This window comes from Globicephala melas, chromosome 1 (genome assembly GCF_963455315.2).
Source record: "Globicephala melas chromosome 1, mGloMel1.2, whole genome shotgun sequence".
Lineage (NCBI taxonomy): Eukaryota > Metazoa > Chordata > Mammalia > Artiodactyla > Delphinidae > Globicephala > Globicephala melas.
Window position 1 is genome coordinate 70,190,505 of NC_083314.1, and position 20,813 is coordinate 70,211,317.

A 20,813-nucleotide genomic window follows, 5' to 3' on the forward strand; every position below is an offset into this window, starting at 1 on the left:
AATCGAGGCAAAAAATCTATCCAGACTTTCTCATGCATACTTTTCACTATATAGTTTTCCATCCCTTTGTTTTTAAGTTTTTTCATATCTTTTGTTTTAACCCTGTCTTCTGTAGACAAAGTATTGCTGGATCTTTTTTTTTTTTTTTTCCAACTTACGTTTTCCTTGTTTGGTTTGGTGAGTTCAATACACTTATATTTATTATAATTTGTTCTATTTGAATTTATTTCTGCCATTGTTATGGGCCAGATGTTTTTGTCCCTCCGAAAACCATATGTTGAAGCTCTGACCCCTGACGTGATAGTATTTGGAGGTGGTGCCATTGGGAAGGAATTGGGTTTAGATGAGGTGGTGCTCTCACAATAGGTTCAGGGCCCGTATAAGAAGAGGAAGAGACACCAGAGCTCTCTCTCCACCTGCAAGTGCAAGGAAAGGCCTTGTGAGAACACAGCAAGAAGGTGGCTGTCTGCACCTCAGGAAGTATCCTTACCAGACACAGAATCTGCTGGCACCTTGACCTTGGACTTCCCTGTGAGAAAGTCGAGGAAAATGTCTGTTGTTTAACCTGCCCATTCTATGGTATTTTGTTACAGAAGCCTGAGTGAAGATAGAAGTCTTATTCCATTCCTTCCATTTACTATACATTTTGTTTCTTTTTTTTTCTTCTCCTCTTCTGCTTTTCATTGGCTTTCCCCCTGCTGATTTGAAACCTCTATTAAAAAAAAAATTATGGTGGTTATCCATAGCCTATTAAAACCTGTATTTTTGCTTTTCCCTACCTAAAAACCTCAAAATATGTTGTTATAATTAAAAATACTCTCATTTCCCTTTTGTCATCATAATTAATCCCACCTCATTTTCTGATCTAAAATTTGAATTATTATTATCTACTCCTTTTGGGTCCTTTACCATTTAAATAACAGTAAGCTTTAGTGAATCAATTACTCATCCTTACTTCCTACATGTTTACAAACACATAAAACTCTCTGAGTTCACTTCTTTTCTTATTGCAATATTTCCTCCAAGAATATTTTCAAAGATGGTCTTTGAGAGGTAACCTTTTGCAGTCTTACATGCTTCATAATATTATTTTACACTCATTCAAATGATAGTTTAACTGAATATAAAATATAGGTTTAGTGGTTTTTTTTTCTTTCAACAATATCAAATATTAAGCCATTATTATTTTGTATCTAGAATTCCTATTGAGATGTCTGATGTCAATCTGATTCTCCTTTATAGCCAATCTTCTTTTTCTGGAAACTTTAAAGATGGTGTATCTTTTTTTTTTTTTGACAGGTAAGAAGTGAAGGGTGGTTTGTCTTTATGATCTTAAATTTCCCTGTAAATGTGTCTGAGTTTTTCCTCCTCTATCCTGTTTGAAGGTCTATATGTCATTTTATTCTTAAGATTTTAATCTTTCTGTACTTTTAGAGAATTCTCATTTTTTTCAAAGATTTCCTCCCCTTCTGTTTTCTCTCTCCTACTGGAATTCCTAGTAAAGAAGTATCATCTGTTTTATTTCCCTTTCCCATATTATTTGTTGAATGATCTTAGGAAAATTAAAAGCCTTTCCAAAGGAGGTAAGTACTTATCTCATGAATGTACGTTATTTTCATCACTAAAAGCTGCCTCTTGGCAGAAATTAGCTGCCAGAAACTGTAATGCCTAAAGTCAGCCACAAGAGGTCAGACAACCACCAAGAAAACAGGTACTGAGCTGAGGGTTTTTTGTTTGTTTGTTTAGCACTGCTGAGGAACTATGGTAGCTACAAAAACGGAAACATTCCTCTCACTAATACTCATCTCTCATTTGAATGCTTAATCTCCAGTGTCAATAGCAAGATTAGTGTATGAGCCAGCCTTCCCTGAGTTTGCAATTTGAGATGCAATAGAAATACTTCTGCCACTCCTGCTTGGGGCTGAAATTCTTGCAATTCATAGAGCAGATTTACACCAAAACCATTCAGAACGGATGTTTTCAAGAGGCACCAGAGTCAGCTCTGTCACTTACTGGTAGAGTAACTTTGGGCAAGTTGCTGAAACTCCCTAAGCCTCTGGCCAGCCTCGTCTAGAAAATGGGGTTAATGATTCTTACCGCATAGTTATTGTGAAGAATCAGAAACCATGCCAGCACAGGTTAACACTGAAATACTATAGCCTTTGCTGTTTCCTCTTCTGTAAAATGAGGGATGGGTGAATGGGTCTCTAAATTCCCATCCCACATGAATATTCAGTGTTTAATGAAATTGCATTCACCCCTGGAGATGGTCCAATTCAACAAGATGTTTCCGGGCCATGAACATCTCTGGGAAATTTTTATCAGACTGGTGTGATGGAAACAGAGAAGAACCATGTGGTGGTGGGGAAGCTGTCTGCTCCTCAGGTCTAAAAACCTAGGCCTACACATCTAGCTCTGCTTTTTATCAGTTGTAAGACTCAGGCAAATCTGCTTAGTCATTACCTCAATCTCAGTTTACCCATCTATAAAATGGGGCTGAAATAACTACCTCACAAGATAAAGGATTAATGACAGCATGTGTGTGAATTATTTGAATGCAGTAAGGTTTTGTCTGTATCTAGACGGGCGTAATAGGACTTCTCTTGCAGGGCTATTGAGAAAAACAAATGAGATAATGAATGTAAATTGATTAGCACAATTCCTGGAATGTATAGGAGCTTTAGAAATATAATAAAGCGTCAATGAATAGCAAAGCCCAAAATAGTAAAGTACGAATATTAAGAACTGGACCTGAGCGAAGCTGGAGGAGCAGCAACCAGAGGTGGGCAGGTGCCTGGCACTGGAGTGCGACCCTTCTTACAAGTGCCTGCTTCTGCCGGCTCCATGGCAAGGCGTCACTCGTCCGGGAGGCAGAATTAATGAAGGCTCTGGCTGGAGAGAAATGAGCTACACACTGGCCCATTCATCATTTTCCACGTTGAAAATGGCCTTTCTCAATCCTCTGCAGTGGGTGATCAGGTACAGAGACTGCCTGTGGGTGGAGGCCCTGAGGAAGGAGGCTGAAAGGGGTGGGGTTCACTTGGCACTAGATTGCTGTGTGTACACGTATATAAAAGTTCCCAAATCAGATGACACGTTCTGTGAGTTTAGTTCAGCTCAAAGCACATCCTTATCAAGCGATGTGCCAGGTGCTGTGCCTGGGACCGAGGAGTCAGAGATGGAGATGACAAGGCCCCCGCCTTTGAGGAGCTCAGAGACTTGTGGGAGAGACAACAGGAGGCAGCTCTTGATACTTCCTATGTCACATGGCAGGTGCCAGCACGGAGGAACGCACAGGGTGCCACCCAGGCGCAGAGGATGGGCTGGGGGTGGTGTCTGGGCAGGGACCCCAGAGGAATGGATGCCTGAGCTGAAATCTGAAGGATGAACTAGGATAGCCTGGAAGAGTCACAGGAAAGAGAAGGAAGGTGGGGGTGATGGGGCCGATGGACATTCTCGAACAAAGATGTGGAGGTAATTCTAAGCAGTTTGGGGTGGTGGGGTACTGGGACATAGAGGCAGTGGTAGCAGATGAAGCTGGCACGGTCCGCTGGGCAGGACTGTGGACGGTCCTGAGCACAGACAGCCCGGCTCCCCCTCCCCCACGCGCTTCCCAGAAGAGTCCTCAGCCTCGTGACAATCTATACTACCTACATAACTGCTGATTGATGAATGAGTGGGACGTGGGAGAGGCATGGGCAGGGCTGCTGACCATGGGCACAGCCTCCTCCTTCAGCTTTATGACACGTGGGATCACCTTCCACAAGGCCTTTGCAACCTCTGCAGCAGACTCAGTTCCTAGAAATGTCACACCTTGGCCCAGCCTACAGGGAATTTACCAGGTCTGCTGCAAAGACCTTCTGACAGTTCTTGACTCAGAGGACCCAGGACTTAAACTGAGCAAGGAAGCTTTGACAAACACAACTTACCAGATACCCAGAGACTGACCAGAAGGTAGTACAAGCTTGTTCTGGGTTTCCTGTCCAGCACCTGGGACCATCCATTGTGGGCTCAGGATGCAGAGGGAGCACATCCACTGGCTGAAGCTGCAGGGCTGATGGAGCTCCAGTCCCTCCATCTCAAAGGCCGGGCTGCCCCTTTGCTGCCATAGTGGCCTGGACTAACCAGAGCCACCCCATGGTAGCCACAGGGAGATGCTGTACGTTGCCATGAGTTAGCCCACGAAGCAGGCTGGACACTTGGCCGTGCTTACACACCAGACCAAGCCGGCGGGAGTTTTGTAATAAACAGGAGTGTAGAGATGCTACTGGCGGCAAACACGGAGGGTGCTCTAAGGCAGAGGTCCCCAACCCCCGGGCCACAGCTTGGTACCAGTCCTTGGTCTGTTAGGAACCGGGCCACACAGCAGGTGAGTGGCGGGTGAGCGAACGAAGCTTCATCTGTATTTACAGCCGCTCCCCAAGGCTCGCATTACTGCCTGAGCTCCGCCTCCTGTCAGATCAGCCGCGGCATTAGATTCTCATAGGAACACGAACCCTACTGTGAACTGCGCATGCGAGGGATCTAGGTTGTGCGCTCCCTATGAGAATCTAATGCCTGACGATCTGAGGTGGAGCTGAGGCGGGGATGCTAGCACCGGGGAGTGGCTGCAAATACAGATCATCATTAGCAGAGAGGTTTGACTGCACAGAGACCATAATGAACCAATTGCTTGCAGACTCATATCACAACCCTATCAGTGAGTGGCAGGTGAAAACAAGCTCAGGGCTCCCACTGATTCTGCATTACGGTGAGTTGTAGAATTATTTCATTATATATTACAATGTAATAATAATAGAAATAAAGTGCACTTTTTTTCTCTTGGCCAGAAGAAAGTCACTTGACAGTGTTTACTTCATTAGTCTGAATGCTACAGAAGACCAAAAACAAAAAACAAAAAAACACAGCACATGCACAGAAACAAAACCCCAAACCACTAAAAACTGCCTAAACACTGATTTGTTAAGCAGAGCAGAGATGAAATTTCTCTAGCAGAGAAAGAGTAAAAAGGTAATGTGGGCCTTTTAAACCTTTAGTCCATTTAGCCAGGCTTCAGTTGGGATAAATGGAATATCAAAATCAGGCTCGTCTAGACGAAAACTGCATGGCTGTTTAAAAACCACTGAATAGGAGGAATGTGTTAGAAGGAAATAGATTAAAAACAATTAGACAAGCGTTGACCCGCACCTATTTTTCTAATAAGTTTCTATCAAGCGCCTCAGTCTAAAAATCTAACATACCTGGACCATTACTACTACCAGCAAGTCTTATTTATTTCTGGCCATTTATTCCTGAAAGTCTTGTGAGAAGACATGGTGAGGAGTAAATCCAACCGCACGTAGGATGGCGGACAAGAGAAAACATGCGTGATGCGCTTGAATCATCCCCAAACCATCCCCCACCCGCCGCCGGTCCGTGGAAAAATTGTCTTCCACGAAACCAGTCCCTGGTGCCAAAAAGGTTGGGGACTGCTGCTCTAAGGAAGAAGGTAGCCAAGCAGATGGCACTGGAAACCACTGACTCGTTAAACAGTAAAACGCAAAACAAAAGTTGCAGTTTGTTGGGAGACTGCCTTTTGCTTTGGGGGATTTTCTTCTTTTTCCTTTTTTTTTTTTTTTGTCTTTTCCAAGAGAGAGAAACTGGCAGCGTTTCCTGCTCCGAAAAGGACAGATTCCTCAGGCACCTCCCACGAGGGAGAAAGTAGCCTGGTGTCTGAGTTTGTCCTTAAATATTTCCTCAAGCTGGCTTCCCTGTATGGTCAGTAACCAAGTGATTCGTTCCGTGGGGTAGAGCTTCCCTGGGCTCCCTCGAGCTGGACTATTTATCATGGCAGCAGCTGGAGATAAGCTGGACACAAAGAGGATTTGTGTCTCCACGGGTCGGGCCCTAGATACGAACGTGGAGGAATTTTCTCATTAGTGGTAAGTCATGGAGGGGACTCCGGGCTTTCATCGTGCGACCCAGTGCAAACAGCGGCAGGGAGGAGGGCACCCTGGAGGGGCAAAGTCCTTGAAGATGCTTTCACTGGACAACTGAAATGAAGGTTTCCAGAGTGGATTTCCTTGGGAGAGAGGAAAGACACTGAATGTTGTCTGCAAGCTGTTCGGGGTTAGGTGGGGCTTCATCTAGGAGAGCTGCATTTCTTTGTGTGGACTTAATTACTTGTTCCCACTCAGAGGGGAGCCACAGTGGGGGCTCCAGATTGGGCACCTCAAACCCAGCGGTTGGCTGGCAGGGGCAATGCTGAGTGAAGCCCAGGGGACCCCAAGGGCCAAAGTCTCAAAGGCAAGGAGGCGTAACCAGCGGCTGGCAGGCTGATCTGGGGAGCCCTGCGGTGGTGGAGATGTGGGTAGAGAGGGGACAGGGAGTTGAAGCACAGACGGTTCTAGAATACTCCCAGGATTCACAGACTTCAAAGGGATTCAGAAGATGTCCGAGAGCAAACTGACCAGAAAGGAATTCTCTGAGCTTGGAGTAGTATCTGAGGTGCAGCCCCAGACTAGCTAATTCCATAAATTCTGAATCCCAGCTGGGGTTCCTCACCAGCACAGGCACAGACTTTAGGAATGAAGTGGGCTTCCTGATGATCTCTGATTTGTTCGTTTCCTTCAGCAACCACTATAGGCAGATTAAGCTCAGAGTTTGAAAAACACTCAGTTGAAATTACTCGCCCCCCGCCCCAATTTGGTACTTCATTGCATAACAGGCTACGCTAACATAGCCTGTTAGCATAACAGGAAGGCAGGTTCCGTGGTGTCCTCACCCATCGTGGGCATAGTGAGAGACAGAACCAGGTATCTCTTCACCAGTGTTACCACTGTGCCCCAGACAGCACTCAGCTCACAGACAGGCTTGGATATGTTGTCTGAATACATGCATCTTTGTATCCCAGCTTCTAGACCAAAGGCTCAGAGCACAGCATTAAAAAATGTGACATATTCACATCCTTTTTCACACTTAAAAATTTCCTCAGAAGTTTTTAATTTTTACATTATAGTTTTTCATATTTGATCTCAGCCAAAAATAACTCCTTTGCATAATAGTGGGAAAGAAAAGCATACGAAAGGCACATTTCACACCTGAATGACTGCAGAAGTTGATCCTGAAGCCATCCAACGGGAGAGGTCGCCCAAAGAATAGTCACTGGACTTACGCTTAAAGGAAGAAGTTGCTATTGTAAGTACTTGCAATGCCTTTTCCCAGGCATGGAATATGCTGGATTGGGTTTTGTGTTACTCCTGCTTTCCCAGAACAACACGCCGCTCCCCACTCCAGAGCGAGCGAGCAGTGTGAGTGCCCGTGGTCTTCGTGCTCGTCCTCTGAGAAAGGAAGTGCAGGAGTGGAATTCAATGCAGAAAAGGCTGGAGACAGCCTCATGCCTGAGACATTTCTGATGCCCCCAGGGAGGGACCCCTGGCACATCGTGGGGGAGAATGATAGGGCTGGGCAGAAAGGGCCCATCCTTCCCCCTTTAGAAATGTGTGTGGCTTCTTTTCTTTCCCCTTCCTGTCTCTTCTTTACTTTGTCCCTTTTGAGGAGGTTAAAGGTCTGGCCAACTCTCAGCTGGGAGTCCTCTGGGTCTCCTGGTCTGACACCAACCAGGGGCAGCAAGGGGGTTAAAGGGGCTTCCGGCCAGCACTGCTCCAAGCCATGCTGTCTCAGTAAGGAGCATCTGGGTTGCCCCAGTCTGGGGTTAGTACCTACATCAGCAGCTTCGAGTTTTTTCCCAACATTGCTAATGACTCCGAATCTGATGGCAGCTCTGATCCCTCTCTGAAGAGTGCCTGTGTGCACACCTAGCTCTGTCCCCTCCTTGATGGGAGAGGGCTATGGACCCCAGGTGGACGCTCTGGTGGTCACTCGCATTTCCTCCCTGCTTCCTTCTGAGGGGGAAGGTTGCACCTTTGCACGTGATGTTGATGCCCTGAACCAGACGTAGGTCTGGTTGGAAGAGGGACACTTCCACAGCAGCCAGCCAGTTAGAGGAACGTGTGAGAGCACATCCCGAGAGATCATTTCCTCCCAAGGTCTCGTGCTGGAGATCTGTCATCAGTGCCCATCATCCTCACGTCTCACTCTTCCAGGCTCACAAAGCAAAAGGCCAATGCTCTCCGCTCAATAAGGCAGCCTTCAGAAAAACCAACCACCTTGCATCAGTCAGGAGCAAAAAACCAAACCAGCAAAACCAAACCAAATCATTTTATTGTGTAGTTTCCTTCTACCAGAAGATTACTAAAAATATAAATATAAAATCTCTAGAAAACACTTGGAATAGCTCTGTAATATTCTTCTTTCCCCAAACGGGGGCCAACCTCTTTGTTCTTTAAAAGTTGATGGACTACATGAATGTCTTCATATCACCCACATTCGTTAACACAGATACATTTCTCTCCATGCAGGGGAATAGGCCACCTTCCTGCCAAGTTCTGGAAGCTCACCTTGCATCTATCAGGGTAAAACTATTGCTGAATATGGGAACACAGGACAGTGGGTAACAGGGAGAGAAAAAAACTCTGTGGCCCCAGCTTCCTTCTGTGGACACAGAAGACAGGCCCTTCATTTCTCCTCAGTACCCTGTCCTTGAGCAGACTGGGCCAAGCTTCCAGAGAAGTTGGCTTCACCATGAGGGGTGTGTCAGGGGGGTGACTGCCATGCCGCAGTCATGGGCAGGTCAGGCTGTTGACAGGGACATGGGAAGTCAAGTGGGGCTTTGCATAGAGAGCTGGTCTGAGCCGGGGCCCTCAGCAGGATAGAAGTCGCTGTTCCTACTGGCCTCTGGGCTACACTTAGCCCTGGCACCAGGCACTCTCTGTCACATCTAGGACCTGATTTTAGCCTCAGAGAGCTCCTCCACCCCGGTAGCAGCCTCACCCCTCCTGTAGAAGGATGGCTGAGATGGAGATCACAGAGAGGCCACCCAGACATTGAAGCAGGGTCCCACAGCTCCTTGTTTGGTACTAGACACGAGTCCAAGGAACACTGGGACCACCCTGGCCACGGTCCTGGGACAGCCTGATAGGATCCCTGGGCTAACCCTGGGTCTGAGGGCCAGGACCTCAGCAGCGGCTGGGTGTGGAGCAGAGAGCAGGGTGCTTAAGCCAGCCCGGGCCTGCCACCTCTGCACCTATGGCTACAATAACACCCGGCCAGAGCCACCCTGGTCTCTGGGAGAGGAGTAGCCCCAGAGTGCAGGAACCTGGTAAGTTTCCCATCAGAGAAGCAAACCGAGCTTCTGGGATGGAAGCACAGATGAGAGTGGGCTAGCTGTCAGCCCGTGGGTTTAGTTCTCTGCCCCCAGCTCTGTGTTTTGTGCAGAACCCCAAACCATTGTGGGAAAACTCACGGGCCCCCAAATGCTAGTCCTGAGAACTTCTGAGCATCAGGGTCAGAGATCAACATCTTTGTGATATTCCTGGAGTAAGTCAGGATCGACTCAATTCAGTAACAGCCTTCCTCACTTCACCACGGCCTGCAAGGTGCCCGGCGTGCCTGGACCCTCCTGAGGAAGATGAGACAAAGCTTCACTCTGAGAATGCAGGGTAGGAGAAAAGGCGGCGGGAGAGCTACGGCAAGGCCCCCGGCTGCAGAAGCAAGGAGGCGGGAAGGGCACCTGCATCCCGGTGGTCCCCCGAGGCTCCCGGGTCTACAGGAGTTAGCTTGGACATTTTATAAGGCAGGGGTGGTTCCTGGGGAGCAGGAACTGGGTGATGAGATGAAGTGGGCAGTGAGCTCTGGGGCACCCAGAGTGGGAAGCCGAACAAAGAATAGAAAAGGGGAGGCGGCAGGAGTCACAGAAGGAGAACCGAACAGCCCACTCTGGCCAGATGTGCCACTCCCAGCCTTCTCCCGGGGACCCAGCCACCTTGCTCAAAAAAAGGCATGTTCTCTTCTTGCTGCAAAGGCCCCCGGGGTTGGGATCACCCCCCGACAGGGTCTCTTGGCCACAGGAAAACAGCATGACAGGACCCCTGGTGGGAGACAGGAACACAGACGTGGGTTAACCCAGGAGGGCAGAACCAGTGGGGCTGTGTGAACTGTCAGTCCTTCACAGAGACCCCAGAGGCAGGCAGGTAGACAGCACCTTCTGTGCAAGAGCGGAGCGCCTCCTACTTAAGCGTGGCCTGCTCCACGGTTCCTACCACATTCCAACCTCTCACACTTCTCACCTTGCTTCCTGCACTTACCACGCCTAGACCCTAGAACTACATCACATCACACTGTGGAAACCCTGAAAAGCTGCTCTGAGCCCTTACGACTACTCTTTCCCCATCCCGTTTTCACTACCTTCCCCACTACTGCTCTGGGTTCTCTCAGGACCAGCTCCCTGGACGCCAGGTTCCTGGGCCCTCCCCGCCAAACGAAATCAGAACTTGCTCTGCTGCTTCTGCCAGGGCCTGCCTAGCCCTGTCTTCACGCACAGCAAGGGAAGCCCAGGTCTCTTCGTCTGTGCAAGGAGCCCGAGCGTAGCTGGCTGCATCATCTTGCCCAGTGCCTCTCCACACTCCCATGCTGGGCAGGCGCTCTCGGTGGCTGGCTCTGTGCCCTGCCTCAGGCTAGACGAGACACACCCTGTGAACCCGGGGTGTCGATACGGCTGCCCGGACCTGTCTCAGGTCCGGTAAGCACTGCCCCCGGCTTGCATCCACACGGGCAGAGGCGAGGTAACAACCCAAGGGCCTGTGCTGTCTTGGGGTCAGGAGGAGCTGTGGCTGTGCTGTGCTCGGGGTATGCGGCTTTCTGGGCCTGGGCCCATCATCCAGCCAAACCCGTCATCCCTCATCCAGCCTGATCCTCCCGGAGGCAGGAGGCCTCTGGCCCCCAGGGAGGAGAAGGAAGGAACCAGGAGGGCATGTGAGGGAGAAGAGCAGGCAGCGTGTGGGAGCCAGGCAGAGAGAATACCCTTCATCCTGGGCTGCTGGCCTTGCAGGTCAGTGGGAAGCCAGGGCAACTCGGAGCAGAGGCGCCCTGGTCTCCAAGGGCTGCAGCCAGCACGCCAAGGAGCCATTCCACTCTTGAACTAGGACTACACATGGACTTGTGGCCCTGCAGCAGCCCATGTGGAAGAACTGGCTCTGCTGAGCCTTGTGCAAGCAGGACACACAGCAGGGTGGAGCTGGGGCAAGGGCCAGGGTGCACGGTGGAGAAGCGAGCAGAGGGGAGGGGGTCTCAGCAGGAGCAGAAGCAGCTCTACTCAAAGGACAGCAGGTCTGGGTGAGGGCCCTCCATGTCAAGACTGGAGGTCCGTGCCCGAGGAGGCGGGCTGCTGTCCTCCAGAGGGTCAGCCAGGCTGATGGGGCTCAGGCTGAGTTTGAGGCCATTTCTCTCGATGAGGCCAGGGGAGGAGGCCCTTCGGCACTCAGTCACCTTTAGCTTCGGTTCGTCCTGGTTGTCCTTGTGGATTAGGTCAGGTACCGACAGGGAAACCTCTCCATTGGGCAGAGCCTCGCCCCTGTCCACCATTTCCATGATGGCCTCTGGCTGTGAAGCATCTGCTGGGCTGGGCTGGGCAGTGGGAGGGGAGTCCTGGGGCTGCCCAGGTGACAGCTCTGTCCCATACTCCAGACTGCTTAGGACTGGCTGCGATGAAATCAGCATGTCCTGGGTGGTCTTCAGGGCCCGAGGGGTTCGCTTCCTGGTGGTAGGAGGCGGGGGATCCAGCCGAGGGAATGCTTCCTGCAGGGATGACCTATAAGGTTGGTGACATGAGCTGACATAAGGCTGGAGAGACACCATGCTGCACCTTCCACTCACCCACCCGGGAAGTGCTTTTTGCTCCGGGCTCTCGTTCTTGGTTTAGCGTGCGAGTCTCGGCAGTTTGAGCACAAATGGCTTTGGGCCTGTCACCTCCTCACTCGGTGTTCACAACAGCACGAAGTGTTAACACTGGGACCACTGGTGAACCGCGTCCCATCAGAACCTACACGATAGCCCTGAAAAGCGCATCACCACTTGGGGAGTGTAGGTGTCTAAAACGAGGCTGGACACGGGAGGGCTGCCAAAGCAGGCTCCCCTCCCCCCTGACCGGTGGGTTCCGCCAGACGCCGGCTTCTCCACTACCAACAGTCAGGGCAGCACTTCTCAGGCGTGGCTGGGTGTCAGAATGCCCCCGGGGAGCTTCTGGCAATACCTGGGTTTGAATCCAGCTCTGCCAGTTACTAACTTTGTAACCTTAAGCTCCTCACGTTACCTCTCTGAACCTGCTTTACCTGCAAAATGGAAATAATATACTTCATCTCAGAAGGCTGTTTCAGGGTTCGGTAAAATAACACAGCGGAAGCAGAGCACGGTGCTAGGACGTGATGGGCACGCCGTAAACTTACTTCAGCTATGGTGGGAGTGTTGAAGCCGGCTCCCACAAACATGGCCCGATCCTTCAGCTGTTCTTTATGTGACAACCTCCGTCCCTACCCCAAGGCCATTCTCCCCTCTAGACACTACGGTTTGTCGCAGGCCTCTTCCAGTGGGTCCAGACCCGTGAGGATGTCAGGGCGGGAGGGAGAGATGCACTCACCTTCCGTCATCCACGTCAGCCCCGCCGGCCAGCTGGGCCCCTGCAGTCTTGTTGACCTCCATCGTGCCCACGCTGCCCAGGCTCGAGGGCTCTTTTCTCCGCAGGAAGTCGTTAACTTTGGCCCCCATGGCTTTGCCCAAGTTCTTGAGGTGCTGGCTGCTGCCCACCCAGAGTCCAGGCCCTCCGGGCTCCACAGACCCCAGGGCGGCAGAGCTGGGGGCCGCGGGCCTGGACACGTGGGGGAAGGAGCGGCTTGGCTGGAGCTTTGGAGTGAGGGCCGTGTTCAAGTTCTCAAACATGCTGTGGTCGACTACAAACAAAGAGGGAAAGACAGAGAGCCGGTGAGGGGAGGGGAGGGGGGCCCTCGACCCCATCACTTTTGATCTTCTCCATATACCACACCCACAACCTGTAACTTCATGAGGTTTTGGAAATAAGAGGGAGGCAGCAAAGACACTCTTGAACCTTCCGATCCAGTTGTTCTGATGGGATGTGGGACCAGAAATTCTAGTTCTGCCTCACCCAGGTTAATCAGTGATGAATTCTAGCCACAAGAAAGCTAACGTATCCCTTTAAACATGCCTCCTTGACTCATGGCTTAACCCCTTACCTTGGGGTCACCAGGCCCTTTGAAGTAAAGACAAACAAGGATGAAGCAATGAGATGTGACATTTTTACACTGCCATGAGCACATGTGGAGCTCTCTGACTCAGGCGCTGGGGTAGAAGCTGGTGGAGGGATGGCAAGTATGAGGCTGGGAGTTGGAAGCTCCCTGCTACAAAGTCACACGTGTAGCACGTTTTCTCCATGAAAAATGCTCACTTCTCTTGGGGGTGGAACTTGGGAGAATGGGACAGCTGCACGCAGAGAGATGCTAAGTGGTGGTTCAGAACCAGTTCACGCCAAGTGGACAAAGCACTTGGTGCCAAGGAAGCAGGTGGAAGCTGACAAACGCCAGCTCACTTAATCCTCACAAGCTAGTAAGGTGGGGCATGGTAAGATTTCTCTTTACAGAGGAAGAAGACGGGGCTCAGAGTAATGAACTGCTGGGCCCGAGGTCACAGCCCAATTACTGGCACAGTGGGAACTAGAACCCAGGTTTTCTCACCTAAAGCTCAGGGCTCTTGCCACTACTTCTCCTGCCTTGCAATGGAATAAATGCCTAAATATGCCTCGTGCACAGTCTGCCTCTCAGGGATCTCTGTTCGGCTGGAAAGATTAACTCAAAGGGCTGGGAGGAGACCCACTGGGTTGTAAACACTGGCAGGGCAGAAGCCATGTCTCACTCATCTTTGTGTCTTTAACAGCTAGCCTGGGTGTGGCACACAGTAGGTGCTCAATAAATATCCTGAAATGCAGATAGAGAATCATGGAGACCGAGACCACAGTAGCTCCGAGGTCTGTAGTTGGAATGGCTAGAGCTCAGGGCTCTAAGCCACGCTGTCCACACACTTGCACAGAGGCAGCCTCTCCCCACCAGGAAATCCAGCTCAGGCCTCAGTGCAGCCAGACCCACTCTGGGGCCTTGGAAGCAGGCTTGAGGTTGCTGTCCTTACCAGCTACTCCAGATATTTTGTCGGTCTCAGAGGAGGAGAGCGATTTGGGCATAGGCTCTGCTCCTTGTCAATACCTCTGCTAAGTGCCTACTCCTGCCGAGCCTTGCTAAGAGTAACTGAGGTTAGGGTATACATTTTCTTCCGTTGAACTTTTGCATAAAGCAATTCTCTGCCCTTCACTGCTGAGTCCTGGGCACTGGGGAGCATTTCTCTTTATTGTGGTTTTATGCAGAGATATCCCTTCTGAGCCAACTACCTCAATAAGCCATATGCTAAGGGTCTTCGGGCAGCAGGAGGAAGCTGTGGGAGGAGTGGAGATCTTCCCCTGTGATGAACCCCACAGTCTTCACCTCTGTAACTGCCCCTAACCCACCTGCAAGAAAAGCACCACTGCAGGGGACATGCTGGGAACTCGACTAGAGCATCCCTGGGACACGGGGCACAGAGCTGACTGGTTCAGGCTGGCTGGGTTCCAGACGTAGACCCAGCACACTAGGAGGAGATCCCGGTCCATCCCACAACAGGGGTATCAACTCTTGAGTCTTCTCCTGAGAGTATAAATCTTGCCATGTCATCCACTTTTGCATAATTCACCTATCATGTCCCATATCCTTCTAATTTTTCTTTAATCATGAACTCTGCAAACTAGCAGAGAAGCCTTTGGAAACTAAAGCATTTAATGATTTCCCCCCAAACCAGAAAGTATTGGGGCCACCATGAAACTAGAGCAAATGTTCAAGAGATATATGCCAGGGAAGAGGGCCAATCCCTACCACTTTCGGGCTCACATAGTTCTGTGGCTGTTTCCTTACTGGTTTAATGTGAGTGTTCAGAGCAGACACATTCACTTCTAAAAGTGTAAGTACCAAAAACACCTGGCAGAGTGACTTGTAAATTGTGAGCCCCTTTGATTATAATTATTGAAGAAACACATTCTAAGAAACATAAATAACTTTTGGATTAAGCACCATTTTAGATTTCCTGTACTTGTTGTTTCTCTACCCTTCAGGATGTATACACTGAACTCTTAAGTAATTTAAAGATAGCTCATCATATACTCTCTTCATAATTCTCTTAAGTCTTCTGGTAAACACATCTTGTCTTTAATAATAAAATAAGTCCCTTGATGGGAAGAAGCATCTTAAGTGACATTTTTTGTCTATAATGCTCAGCATAGGGCCTTGCACAACAGTAGGCATTTAATAAATTCATTGAATTGACTTTTGATATGAATACTTAAAACTGACTGCATTATGGGCTAACATCGTAGAAAAGCTATTCCCCAAGCCTTCTTCCATTTACAAAAGACACTCAAAACCCCCTCCTCCGGGAGCGGTCCACGGGGGCTCTTGAGGTCAGGCCGGGAAAAACTGCCCTTCTCTCCAAAGCAGGACTCTGGCTGGGGCTCCCTTCATCTTTACATCTGAGGGATGTGCAGCGAGCCCCTTTCCTGCTGGAGGCACTAATGACCCCACACTCTGTCAGGACGGGAGGCTTGGTGGTTCAGAAAATAATGGCGATGGCAGAAAGAAAGGTGACTGGATCCCAACCAGGTGGCCCTCCTAACAGCACCCCCCAGCATGCACATAGCCAAGCAGAGGGGAGCATCTGGGGCCAAAGTCATCCAAAAGAAAGACAGTATCTTACCTGTCCGAGAAAGGGGCTCGGAAAGCAGGCGGGAAACAAACGAGAGAGAGAGACACATTTTATGTAGTGACCGACCACTATGGGAGCGTCACCTCCCGTCTGGGTCACCAGCAACAGCCCACCAAGAGGATATAGCATGCAAGACAGGGGTCCTGCTATGAGGAGTGTAACAGACCTGGATGACCAGGTTCCCATACGCTTTTTAATAAACCAAAACAGAGCTGTATTTTAAAAATTCTACAAACAGGTGCTGGTGCAGCCTCCTGTGTTTCCCCCAATGTTCTGAGGCCCCTTTACATTAAGTATATCTGAAGTTCCTAGCTGGCAGTGGGAGGAATGCAATGGGCCAAGGCAACATGAAATTCTAAGTCTTCTGGATCCTGTGTACGTCACTCGTTTTTTTGCTGTCTCGTTTCCAACATGTGAATCCCTAGATTTTAGACCGGAAAGACGTTCATTCATCCACTCCAACCGTCTACATTAACAAAATGGGAAAGGCAGGTGGCAGAGAGGTCTGCCTAATACCGCACAGGGAGGTAACGGCAGAGCAGGGGTTAGAACTCACATAGACTGACTCCCAGACCCACGATCCTTCTCTACACCATGACGGCCAAGTGAGACTGCCAATACCCTCAAAGTTGCCAAGGTACATGGCGTCAAGTTACACCCTAACATGTTCTAACGTTCCAAGCCAGGCTATGAAGGAGGTCCATGAGATCTCATTCTCCGCACTGTCCTGCAAATGTTTAAGTACTGTGGATAAACACGGGCGGGAAGACAACTCTGGGATCTCACATGCACATGCTAACTCACACTTGCTTCACACACTGCGAGGGGAGCCCACTGCTGACTACGGGCTGGGCCAGACCTTTCCCATCCAGCACAAACATACCCACCTTTAGATCTAAAGCCCTGTATGCATCTAGTCATGATGATCTAGAATGGGGCACCTTCAAGCTCATCTTTCAACCCTCTAGCTAGCAGGCTGGCCAGGTTGTTACACGACAGAAGGGAAGCAAAGAGAAGAGGCTACCTCGCCACTCTGAGTACATAGCCTTACTACCAAATTGCTTATAATGAGCAAAATGGTGCTAAGTCACCCATTTATGTTTTAGTCATTTGCTAAAAACAGACAGCACCATTTAAAACAGTATTTGGTCCCTATTCTTAGGACGTACATATGGAAGTATTTAGGCACAAAGGGACATTATGTTTGTAATTTACCTTCAAATATCTCAGAAAAAAAATGTAGACACACAAAGAGGCAGAGAGGGAGGGAGGGAATTGATAAGACAAATGGAGTAACATGTTAACAAGAGGAAAATCTAGATACAGGTTACGTGGATGTTCCCTGTTCAAATTTTATTTTTGCAGCTTTTTATAAGTTTGAAATTATTTCCAAAGAGAAATGTAAAAAAATATACCCCAAACCAAAAAAACAGAAACTAACGTAAAACAACAAAAACATCTGGTGACAGAGGTTAGGCAGATGAAAAAAGCAAAGAGGTCATTAAGAGAGGACAGAGGATCCCAGAGCTGGGGGTGGTGACAGCAACGACATGGAAAAGGGACATTAAAGAACAGAGGGGGCGCATAGACAACATCGCTATCAGGTCTCTACTACATTCCTCCCGCTCTCTGGGTATCCCCAATCAAGACAGGCCACGGAAGAATGACAAGTGAAAAACATCTTTAAAATTTTTTTATCTTGCTTGCTACAGACCCCATCCATCCTTCGAGAGGGATAACCTCCCTGGCGAGTAGAATCATGTGGCCTTTTGTGATGTCAGCTGAGCTCAGAATGTTTATTGCCTGGACAACCCAACCAGCCTCCTGGAAGCAGGCGTGTGTGACCTCCATACACTTCAGTAGTCAGAATATGGAGAACTTCTCACTCCTCAGCATTTCTGGACCTCGAATCTCTTCCTCTGCTCTGAGCACTTTTCCTGATATCACGCCCTCACGTGCCACCAGCTTGCCAGGTAAACTCTCGTGCCACTAGGGCCACAAAAATGTGGTTTTCTGAAGCTTGTAATTGAGTACTCTACCAGATCATGTTACAGGACCACGATTTAGTGAGAAAGTCAAATTACACGTGGGGAGAAAATAATTTTTCAAAATGTTGCCTACATGGTAAGTAGTTCCTGCTGTTGATTCATTTCTTGCAAGGGGAGGATGGGGGAAACATTTGTTATCAGGCTTTTTTCCCCCTCTGAATCTGCATGAACCCTCAAAGTGACAGTTTGTCTATGTAAGGAGTATGTACTAGTTTCAGCCCTGTTTTGACAACCTGGAGAAGACCTAGACTTATCAATCCATCAGAAGGAACCTAAGGCAGGGGGGAACTGATGAGCCTATCCTGGAATAAAGTTGAATGTGCTGAGGACTTGCTATTCAAAGCATAGTCCATGGACCTGCAACATCACCATCACCTGGGAGCTTGTCAGAAAAAGGCAGAATCTCAGGCCCTACCTCAGACCCGCTGAATCAGAATCTGCATTTTTAACAAGATCTCCAGGTGATTCCTATGCACATAAAAGTCTGAGAAATGCTGTTCTGTGAAGTGGTTCTCCTAAGCATCCGTTTGCCTATACACGGGACATTTGTATCCGTTTCCCAAACTGAGCACAGCTACTGCTCTGCGATTTGAGGCAAGCCAGCTTCTTAATCCAAGTATTAGCAACCATCAGGCAGCTGGGGTCCACCTGAACACTCTCTGGCTGTGGGTGGGAGGCGTTTTAATTGGAGAAATGGGCTTCTCGTCCTCAAAGGGATCTTGTAACATAGCTACGCGGTCCTCGACCAGACTCCCTCCTCTGGGACCTCCAGGGACCCAAAGGCTGCAATGCAGAGTGAAAACACACACACACACACACACACACACACACACACACACACACTCTCTCTCTCTCTCTCCCCCTCCCCCTCTCCCTCCCCCTCTCCCCCTCTCTCTCTCTCTCTCTCTCTCAGCTGCAGGAGGGTCAAGAGCGGGGAGGGCCAGGCAGAAAGCTGTCATCTGGTCCACATCTTATATTCTTCTTTGGAGAGGACCTTTCCAGGGCCTCAATGACACCAGCACCCCATTTGGAATTCCCCAGGAGGTCATTCAGAATAGCTCTGCCTATGTGGATGCCACAAAGGTCATTGTTTTGCTTCAGTTTTGCAGTGCCTTAAAGCACCAAGGTTGAACCTCTAGGTATGTCTCGGGGGGAGGGGCCCCAACAAGAGGACGCCCAACCTTGCTCAGCTCACCAGAGTGTTTCCTCTGTAACCCAGGCATTGCAAAGACTGTGTCTCCTACTGAGGCGTCCAGCCCAGCTCAGGCCCTGCCACCCCAGTACCAAAGCGGCGCTCTCCGGCATGGGGTGCACAACACGGTGCTCTCAGCAGGTGAGGCCTTCTCTGACTCAGGTGGGCACATGTGAGAAGCTGGGGGAACAGGGGCTGCTCCCCTAAGGGCAGGGTGCCTGTGTGTGGGATCGCCGTGTGCTGCCTGTCCCCACTGCAGTCTCTTGTCCGGTGCTTCCTTTAGCAGAGACCTGCAGGTCTGTGAAGTCCTCTGCTTCTCCTCTCCTGTCGCTCAGGCTGAGGGAGAACAGCACTTTCTGCCTGACTGGGCTGTTGCAGGCAGACAGTGAGGCTGGAGAAACGGCCACAACCAGTGGTGGTAGAAAGAGGGGCTCTAGGAGGCCAGAGGTCTGGCTGCCTGCTGAGCCACCTGTGTCTATCCTCAGAGGAGGCAGAGGAAAGGTGCCTGCAGGGAGGGATGCACCTGACAAACGCCAAGGCTTAGTCATTGCAAGGGGAGTCTCTACCTAGAGATCAAACTGCTTTTCTCTGGACAGCAGGAAGGAAGGCCTTAGCCTGCTCTCCCCACCCCATCCTCTGTCTGCTCTCAGAACTGCACTCAAGGAGGGGCAGAGGTAACCTGAGGTCCTGCCTGACTACCTGCTTTCTTGCCCTTCTGCTTCTCCACCTGGCCTCCAGCCACCCCAGGTCTCACTGCTCCCTGCCCGGCTCGAGGCTCAGACCCAGCCCTTTCCTTTGCAGGCTGCATCTCGGGGGACCCCCCAAACAGAGAGAAGCTGAGGAGGAATTGCACCATCTACCGGCCCTGGTTCTCCCCTTACAGCTACTTTGTATGCAAGGACAGAGAGAGCCACCTGGAGACCTACAGCTTCCCAGAGGTGCAGCGGGACGAGGGCAGGGGGGACAGCTGCCTCCCAGAGGACACGGCTGAGAGCATCTGCTCATCCTCCTCCTCCCCAGAGAACACCTGCCCCCAAGAGGCCACCAAGAAATCCAGACACGGCCTGGATTCCACAGACTACATCACATCCCAGGACATCCTAATGGCCTCCAAGTGGTACCCGGCCCAGCAGAACGGCTACAAGTGTGCGGCCTGCTGCCGTATGTACCCGACGCTGCACTCCCTCAAGAGCCACATCAAGGGGGGCTACAAGGAGGGTTTCAGCTGCAAGGTGTACTATCGCAAGCTCAAAACCCTCTGGGGCAAGGAGCAGAAGGGCCGGCCGGGAGACAGGCTTTCCTCAGGCAGCTGCCAGGCCTTCAAGTAGGCCTGCTGGGTGGCGGCAGCTGTCTTGTTAGCGGACAACGCTTTAGGTAAACAGGAGATGATGCCTATTTATGTCTCTACAGAGAGACCAATAAACCAAAGTTAGTGACAGCCTTCTGTCAAGTCTGAGGTCACCCTGTACCACCTGTCCTTCTCAGTCCCTGGTCCCCATCCCATTCCCCTTCTGCTACCAGGTGCCTAGCAACACCAGGCCCATCTCCCTGCCTCTTTTTTTGTTTTGTTTTGTTTTTTGAAAGACAATACCCAAAGTTTGAGACTATCTTCTAAAATGGTGGTTTTCAAAGTGAGGTGCTCAGACCAGCAGTGTGAGCATCCCTGGGGAATTGGTTAGAAATGAAATTCTCAGACCTACAGAATCAGAAACTCTGGGGGGTGGGTGCCTCAATCTGTGTTCTAATTGACCTCTAGGTGATTCTGATGCAGCTCAAGTATGAGAACCACTGTTCTAAGACCCTGGCCTTCCTGCTGGTCCTTCTGTTATGGGTCCTTGCCCTGCACCGTG

The 20,813-nt window shown here is 50.0% G+C and overlaps 2 protein-coding genes across 7 annotated transcripts in view; one reads left to right on the forward strand and one right to left on the reverse strand.

Moving 5' to 3' along the window:
* The first annotated feature begins 5,776 nt into the window (after positions 1 to 5,776).
* On the forward strand, positions 5,777 to 20,391 carry SPATA46 (spermatogenesis associated 46). Of its 2 annotated transcripts, XM_060297170.1 has the most exons (5): positions 5,777 to 5,921; positions 7,044 to 7,176; positions 17,436 to 17,696; positions 18,991 to 19,104; positions 19,765 to 20,391. In XM_060297170.1, the coding sequence occupies exons 3-5, from the start codon at positions 17,483 to 17,485 to the stop codon at positions 20,289 to 20,291; spliced, it is 855 nt and encodes a 284-aa protein (XP_060153153.1). In that variant the 5' UTR covers positions 5,777 to 5,921; positions 7,044 to 7,176; positions 17,436 to 17,482; the 3' UTR covers positions 20,292 to 20,391. The 2 variants fall into 2 exon arrangements, with proteins under 2 accessions (XP_060153153.1, XP_030703281.2); XM_030847421.2 differs by lacking the exon at positions 7,044 to 7,176.
* C1H1orf226 (chromosome 1 C1orf226 homolog) overlaps positions 8,246 to 20,813 on the reverse strand; it is a 307,833-nt gene continuing 295,265 nt past the window's right edge. For 3 of the 5 annotated variants that reach the window (XM_060297138.1, XM_060297144.1, XM_060297149.1), the window contains 2 exons: positions 12,512 to 12,821; positions 8,246 to 11,686 (listed from right to left, as the gene is read on the reverse strand). In XM_060297138.1, the coding sequence (XP_060153121.1) occupies positions 11,188 to 11,686; positions 12,512 to 12,821 (809 nt within the window). In that variant the 3' untranslated portion in view covers positions 8,246 to 11,187. Of the gene's footprint in view, positions 11,687 to 12,511; positions 12,822 to 15,714; positions 18,580 to 20,813 lie in introns of those variants that run through there. The other 2 variants (XM_060297154.1, XM_060297157.1) reach the window with 2 other exon arrangements.